This window comes from Mus caroli, chromosome X (genome assembly GCF_900094665.2).
Source record: "Mus caroli chromosome X, CAROLI_EIJ_v1.1, whole genome shotgun sequence".
NCBI lineage: Eukaryota > Metazoa > Chordata > Mammalia > Rodentia > Muridae > Mus > Mus caroli.
In genome coordinates, this window is record NC_034589.1 from 6,501,266 (window position 1) to 6,509,541 (window position 8,276).

Here is an 8,276-nt window from a genome sequence, read left to right on the forward strand (position 1 = left end):
AGAAACCCTGTCTCGAAAAACCAAAAAGCAAACAAACAAACAATAACGGTTACCACTGAGAATGAAAGGCATAGAAATATTCGTGACTCCTCTCCACTCCACCCCCTTGCAAAACAAAACAAAACAAAACCAACCAGTCTAGACAGGAAACCATTGAAGAAGGTTCTTAAAATTTGTGATTGGGAGACTGAAGTGTAGCTCTTCACAGTTGATGGTTTCTGGTGGCTGGGGGTAGGGTTAGGGTGGAGAAGGACTCAGTTTTCTTTAAGGGGTTGGCCCCTGGGAGTTTGACTATGCTCCAGTGAGTATATGGGCAACCCAAATTGGACTTGGTATATATATTTTTTCTTTTTTGGTGGAAGGCAGACCTGGAAGGAATGGGAAACAAGTGTGATGAGGTGCATTGTGTGAAATTCCTAAATAGTCAATAAAAATATTATGTTGGAAAAAACTGTTATAGAAAGCTGTTGGAGAATACGGTGCCCATATACTATCAAAATGTCTAAGGTTATTTGATTCATGAAGGAAAATGTCTCCAGCTTCCCACAACAACAAGCATCTCCCTGGTGATGCGCTAGAGACACAATATAACTTGATGTTGCTTCTCTTGTTTTACAAATATAAGGGTTTTTTCATAAGTGAGTTATTAAAAATCCACAAAACTAAATTAAGGGCTAGACTTTCCAATAATATCAACGTTACTGAAGAACAAAAACCAAACAAAAACCAAAAACCCCACCAAGCCAAAACAAACAAACAAAACCAAACCAACCAAACAAACAAGAGAGAGAGAGGCCTGGGAAACTATCCTAGATTAAAGATTAACCCCAATGTAAATCAAATATGACTTTTGACTGGATTTTGAGTTTGTCCTAACAAGAATGAGATAGAAGAAAACACAAAGATAGTCCTCAATTTCTAACCTTTAAATATGTATTGATATCAGCTAATAGTGATGTCCTGAATATTTATGAGTGGCTGATGGTATTGCGGCTTTTGTTCCTAAGAGATAGATACTAAAATCTTTAGGGGTGAAGTGGCATACTAAGTCTTCAACTTAATAAAGACTAAATTTCTGCATGTTTGAGAAATTGTATTGTCATGGAGTTAGTTACAGGCTGGATGAAACAAGAAACTGAAGAGAAGTCTGCTGGTTCATCACTGCCCTGCGCTGCTTGTAGAGCCCTCAGTTCCTTGCCTTTCTTTGAATGGGTCTGGGTGTAGGAAGAGCTACAGGCTACATGAAGCCCCTCCTCCCACAGGGATCATATGGAGGGGCGCATGTGCACAGGCCCCACGGGCTACAACCATAAGCCACTTCTTTCCTTGCCAAAAGCCTCACGTCAGCTGAGCACGTCAACTGAGCACGTCAGCAGCGCGTGAACTGGTGTCCTTTATGGCAGAGGCGCAAAAGCACAAAGCCGCTGCTGCGTCAGGGTCTTCTGTGAGGTCCGCATTTTTGTGCTCAATTGGTGGCTGGCAGCTTGGCTGTTGGCACTTCTCCGACTGAGGCGACCATGGCGGCGGTAGTAGCGCTAATGCGGAAAACGCTAGATTATCTTAAGACCAAGGAGTTTCGGGATTATATAACCAGCACCCACTTCTGGGGTCCTGTGGCCAACTGGGGCCTTCCGCTGGCCGCCTTTAAGGATATGAAGGCGCCTCCCGACATCATCAGTGGCCGCATGACGACGGCCCTCATCTTCTACTCCATGGCTTTCATGCGCTTTGCCTACCGTGTCCAGCCTCGAAACTACCTGCTGCTGGCGTGCCATTTCTCCAACGTGTTGGCGCAGACCATCCAGGGGGGCCGTTTCCTGAAGCACCAATATGGTGGTGGAGCCAAGGCCAAAGCCACCAACCCTCCGGCCAAATAAGCCTGATGACTGGGGGAGGGGATGAGAGGGGTAGCCTGGACCAGACTTGGCAGCTTGCAAGCACTGGACTCTATTCCTCCTAAAGAAAAGCCAAGGAAAACTTTGGTTTGCAAACCTGATTTAAACCAGTTTGGTTAATTAAAAAAAAAAAAAAGCCATCAAATTGATATCGAGTGTTGCCTGTTTTGTGAACTGGGAGGGGAACCGTTTCCTAGGTAAGAGGGAGGGCAGATTGGTGCGTCGGTCTCCCTCTTCAAAAGACTTCAGGGAGGAGGACAAGAGGAGAACCAAACTATCTCATAGCTTTGCTTTAAAAAATAAAAACAACAACAATAACAAACCACACAAAACCAACCAACCAAAAAAAAAAAACTCTCTAGGGAACAGGCTTTTGGGTACCCAGGGTGTTTGGCGCCACGGGTTACTTAAAATTTGGTAGTGACAAATCCCTACACCAAAGGGGGTTCAGTTGGGGGCTATTTCTGTAGAGAGAAATGTTTAGAAGGGAGTTTAAATGTAGTGAAATTTCAGTTTACATCTTATTAAGAGTTTAGTGCTCTTGGTTACCTAGAACAATAATGGAAGTTGCCATGGAGATGGGATAAAGGACTCAGAATGGTTTCTGGGCTCAGGATGGTTGCTGTCAATTCAGCAAGTTCTAGGAAAACATGCCCAAATTATAATGCTTTCCCTTTTCCCTTTACAGTGGAAAACTACAGGAGTCTGTGCAGTTGCTAAGCCCTGCCCCAGGGTTGATAACTAGCTAGGGGTGGGGGTGGGGTTGAGGGTCACTGGTCAACAGCTCAGAGTATCCCCTAGGAATTCTCTGGGTGCCAATGATGTATTAAACCGGAAAGCGGGCTGGCGAGATGGCTCAGTAGTTAAGAGAGCTGACTGCTCTTCCAAAGGCCCCAAGTTCAAGTACCAGCAACCACATGGTGGCTCACAACCATCTGTAACAAAATCTGATGCCCTCTTCTGGAGTATCTGAGGATAGCTACAGTGTACACACATATAATAAATAAATAAATCTTAAAAAAAAAAAAAACAAAAAACCAAAAAACCGGAAAGCTTGTAAAGAGGGAAGACCGACGTTGTGAGGTAGGATCATTATAGCTAGGACAAGCTGTCCCCTGAGGTTTGATCCACACAGGCCTTGCCTAGGATTCTGCTGAATACAGAAAAGCCCATTCGGTTTTGGTGGGACTCAATACACATATTCACAAGTGCTGAACCTGCTTGTGATCAAGTTTACAGATGCAAAGAGATTTAAACCCCTTCTGATAGGTTCTGAAGCCATCTGCTCTTGGCTAAGACAGGCCCAACAGTGGAACTCCAGGGAAAGCTGCAGGAACCAAGCATCTAAGCATCCAAGCATCTGCAGCATCCAAGCAAAAGTCTTATTCATGGGAAGTCCCTTTCATATTCTGAATATGAGGGTGGAGGGTAGGGCACAAATTATAGGACAGGATATTAATTGCCTGCCACAATATAACCAGCCACCCAATAATTTAACAGCTTAAAACAACATGCTCTCACAGTTTTGTGGTCTCTGTGGCTGGAAGCTCTATATCCAGGTTCATGGGTGTTTGTGGGAGGCTTCAGCTCTGTGTCTTCCTGTAGCAGTCTCCAAAAGACTGCTCAAGGCACAGCATGGCTCCCCCACCCCACTGTGGTGTTTGCAAAGGATGAAGATGAAAGTCTTACTGTGCTGACGGTTAGTGTGCACACTTTCGCTATGTTCACAAGGCAACCCTGCTGCACTGTGCAATACCAGAAAGCAAGGATCACTAGGGGTGTGGAGGCTGGCCTGCCCCACAAGGTTCTGAAATAAGAACTGCCCTGCTACTCTGACAGCCTTGCAGTTATAGAGACCACCTTGCAAAGAGCCTGTATAAAGTGCTCTGCCAAGTCCTTAAAGTGAACTATATTAAGATTTTTATTAAAACATTAAAGGATTTTTTTCACTCCACTGAGAATCACCTGAGTTGAAATTAATATTTAGGCCTGTCTCAAAGTGTATTTTATAATTTGAATGTATTTTAATACAGGCCACTGTTGAGTGAATGCTTTGCAGAGCAGGTAAATTTCTAATTAACCTAGTAAAGAGAAAGGAGGCAATCTCTGATAATTTCCTGATCTTTGCAACTATGATTTAGCCATTTTTTTCTACAAATTCTTTCAAACTATCAAGCACCAGTGTCCTGGGGAGAGGCTGAGTGTAAAGCATACTGGATGGAGACAAGGCACCCTACAGGGCGGTGAAGGCAGCCTGGGTAGAAGGCATGCCTTTCCTGGGTTTCTTCCCCTGCTGCTAGGATTCAAAAGCACCCCTGGGGGTGGAGCTACAAAATAGAAGCCACAGAAAACTCCATGTAATCGGACTCAGATGGCTTACAATTTGATGTGTTATTCATGCGCCTTGTTTTGAAATTAAAAACTGTAAGAATTTTTCAAAATACACGGATGCATGTTTATTATCAAAAAGAATATACAAAGCAGAAAAGCTAAATTCCTCTGACTGCTCCCCAGCCCCAATTCCTCTTAGAGACATAATATAGAAGAAAGACTTAGAAAGCCGACCATCCCTTTCCAGAGCTCAGTTATTATAGCACACAAACAGCACTAGGGCATGCTCATCATTATTCAATACTTTGTTTTTCTATTGATTTGCTTTTGGCAGTGGAACAGCCATCTAGTCAAGGCATTATACATGCTGGGTAGGCAAGCGCCCCACCACGGAGCTCCAGTCCACCCTTTCAAACCATTTCTTTCCTTTAGATGCCTTACAGGTAATTCACATGACTGCACTTCACTATGGGGTCATTCTTTAGAATAGTTATGTGCTGTACTGGCTGGTTTTGTGTGTCAGTTGACACAGCTGGAGTCATCACAGAGAAAGGAGCTTCAGTTGGGGACATGCCTCCATGAGATCCAACTGTAAGGCATTTTCTCAATTAGTGATCAAGGGGGAAAGGCCCCTTGTGGGTGGGACCATCCCTGGGCTGGTAGTCTTGGGTTCTTTAAGAGAGCAGGCTGAGCAAGCCAGGGGAGGCAAGCCAGTAAAGAACATCCCTCCATGGCCTCTGCATCAGCTCCTGCTCCCTGACCTGCTTGAGTTCCAGTCCTGACTTCCTTTGGTGATGAACAGCAATGTGGAAGTGTAAGCCAAATAAACCCTTTCCTCCCCAACTTGCTTCTTGGTCATGATGTTTGTGCAGGAATAGAAACCCTGACTAAGACATGTGGCATAGTACAGATGCTCTACACCTTATTTAGTAGGTCCTCAACTTGTGAACATCCATTCGGACATACCCAGGCACGGTTCTGTGGAAGAGATGCGGACAGACAGGCTGATACCTCTGTATTCACCACATCTGCCTTAGAGCCCTTTATACAAGGGTCTTGCTTTTTCTGTTTCAATTCACTGAAATGTTCCTGGTATAGTTCTCTGAACAGTACCTCTGAACTGTCCGAGTGGCAGATGAAGGTACTGGACTTCACCACTCGTTTCATTTGTATCTACTTCAGTGTCTGGCACAGGTTTGACACTTGGTGTGTGCTGAATTGATAAGGACAAAATAACTAGACAAGAATAAAATGAAAGGTTAGGATCTCAAACTTCCTACAGTTAGAAACCAGGTCTTTGTGGGTTAGTGCATTAAGATTCTATGTTTTGTACTTCAGATCTAGAAGGGAATTGATTTTTTTTCCTATGGCAAAGTGGCAAAATAAATGCAAAATCTTGCTTTACTTGAAGTCTTCTCAAGGACTTCCACAAATGAAGGGAGAAAGAAACCATAACACTGAAAACTAAACGGCAACCTGGAATATTAAATAAGCAAGCTGAAAGCACATTTGTATTCATTTGGGTTATAAAGTTGAAATACATGCCAAATCCAGTTTCTATTGCTACCCCCTCTCTGGAGGGTCCCCGTTGGGCAGGCAGCTGGCCAGGTGAGGGAGTGACTTCATCTTTGCCGAGCCTTGGCATGAAGTGTTTCTTCTAGGTAGTTCGGGGAACATAGCAACGTCCAGAGGTGACATGAAGCAGTCTAATGCCAAAGATCCTGGGAATGAGCAGACCGAGGAAGAAATAGAAGTGAGTCTGACTCCCACAGAACACTGCAACACTGCACACAATAGTACAAGGCTTCCACACAGTTCAAGAAGAGAAGAGCTGTGAATGAATTTATGAGCATGGTGAAAGAGAAAGTTTTGTTTGACTACTGCTAAGAATGATGAAGTTTTCAAGAACTTTCCTAGCATTTCCACAAACACACAGTCCGGAGCCTGAGCCGCAGTACTCAGGAGATGCTGGAAGTGTGCTCGGTTTGCTCGGTCTTTGGGGACAGGGAGCTGAGAACTGACACCAGGGTCTGGCATAGAAAGAAAATGTTGTATAACTGTGCGCCTCCTTACGATTTGTTTTCATTTTGAAATTAGGGGCTCCCGAAGTTGCCCTGGCTGACCTAGAACTTGGGATCCTCCTAGCTCAGCTTTCGGAGTAGTTGAGGTCACAGGCATAAGCCTTCTTGGTTCACTGAAGTTTACTTCTCATCCATGCCCTGTTGACACCAGAGGGACAACTGACCTTTTCCAGACACCCCTTCTGGGATAGTGGCCTGGGCCTTCCCCGGCAGAGCTCAATCAAGCTGTTCTCTAGTGTGCCACTAAGCAGCCTGGTAATCCTTTCCCTTCTGTCTCTGGCTTCAAGCCCACAGTAACAGTTCCGCACTCAAGAGGAAATGGTAGAAAACGACCACTTTCCTCTTGCCTTTATCAGAAGCAAAAACAAAGTTAAACATTTTTATTTGGACACTTACTTCCCGCACCATTCTTTGGCACAGTCAGAGTAAAACTTCCAAGCAGAGGCAGGGGGTAGAGCACACCTCTGCCAGGGGTAGAACACCCTCACAGACCTAGTCCTCACCATGTAAACAGCTGTAGACTGAAAAAGACTAAAAGACTCTCTCCTTAGAAACAGTAAAAAGTCCCTGGACAATAGCAAAAACCGGCACAGGACTAGTACTTTTGACTGACTCCATCACATAACTCCAAGTTGATGAATATGAAAAAAGTATCTCTGATGCATTATAGAAAGGCACACAACAGAAACTTGTGTGCTTTGTGATGCATTATAGAAAGGCACACAACAGAAACTTGTGTGATTTGGAAATGTTTCCTCTCTGCACAGAGAAGGAGGCCTGACCTGGAAGCCAGGCCAACTTTCACAAAACATGCCTGGATGTTGCAAAGGACAATGTAAAATAAAACAGTATTTTCATTATTATTTGGCAGAAGAACAGTAGAGTTATTTACATTAATCAGCTTTCTAATGTACACTAACCAAGCACAATTAATGCTACAGTGAAAACTGGGTATCCCGGGCATCATCTGAAAGCAGAATGGTTTTAGACCATGTCACAAATGATATACTGGCTCAGCTAACACCAGACCTTGCCTTCAGGGATACGTGGCTGACCTTGCTCCAGAATGTTGAGCTTTCACAGGTCTATGAGCCACTAATGACAGAACAGGCACTTGGCCTGCTTTTGAAAAGGTTTCTATGTTTGTTTGTTTCAAGACAGGCTCACTATGTATGTATAGTCTTGGCTAGCCTGGATCTCACGTTGTAGACCAGACTGGCCTTGAGCTTACAGAGATCAACCTGTCTCTGCTCCCCATATGCTGAGATTAAAGCTATACATCACCATTCCCAACCTTCCTTTCTAATAGGAAGGGCACAGGGAAGAGCAAGTGAGACTGTTGGTTCATATGAGAAGTCAGACATCAAAGGGATAAGGCTATTGTGTCCCTCTTTAACATTCAGTACCTACACTCACCTCAAGCCTTCCTTTCAGGTGTCTGTCTACCGGCATCCTTTGAAGTTTGTTTTTGATGCTGTAGATGGAGGCTGTCTAGCTTCTGCAAGTCTTCTGTAAGGCCATTTCTAAGATCTGTGTTGCTTCTCAGAAAACCTTTCACCACATCCAGTTGATTTGAGATCTGTAAGAGGAAAGTGTACAAAATGCTGCTTAGGATAATTACTGTAACAGAATTCAATTAAAATGGAACAGTGTAATCTCAAGATTGGTTCCCAGGGCTGCAGGCGAAGCTCGGCAGCAGGAGCACACTTGGCATGTGCAAGGTCCTGCCTTCCAGCTTCACTCTTCCCCTAAACCACCTGTTCTGTTTATATGTCTACCACAAGACAGAAATGCGGACTACTGGCAAGCATCTACACAGAGGTTGAGTTTGTAAATCAAAAGCTTGGTGGATGGCATTGTGAAGAAATACTGGGCCGGGCGTGGTGGCGCACGCCTTTAATCCCAGCACTTGGGAGGCAGAGGCAGGTGGATTTCTGAGTTCGAGTACAGCCTGGTCTACAGAGTTGAG

General features: G+C 44.4%; 2 protein-coding genes across 2 annotated transcripts in view; one reads left to right on the forward strand and one right to left on the reverse strand.

Annotated features, from left to right (window-relative positions):
* Positions 1-1,094: 1,094 nt before the first annotated feature.
* Positions 1,095-2,034, forward strand: Mpc1l (mitochondrial pyruvate carrier 1 like). The gene has a single exon (XM_021153980.1). It carries the CDS (start codon positions 1,518-1,520, stop codon positions 1,875-1,877), a length of 360 nt encoding a protein of 119 aa, XP_021009639.1. The 5' UTR covers positions 1,095-1,517; the 3' UTR covers positions 1,878-2,034.
* A 2,292-nt stretch (positions 2,035-4,326) lies between these two features.
* CXHXorf38 (chromosome X CXorf38 homolog) overlaps positions 4,327-8,276 on the reverse strand; it is a 19,104-nt gene continuing 15,154 nt past the window's right edge. The window contains exons 6-7 of the mRNA XM_021153142.2: positions 7,724-7,886; positions 4,327-5,947 (exon numbers count right to left, since the gene is read on the reverse strand). Of these exons, the coding sequence (XP_021008801.1) occupies positions 7,725-7,886 (162 nt within the window). The 3' untranslated portion in view covers positions 4,327-5,947; position 7,724. The remainder of the gene's footprint in view (positions 5,948-7,723; positions 7,887-8,276) is intronic.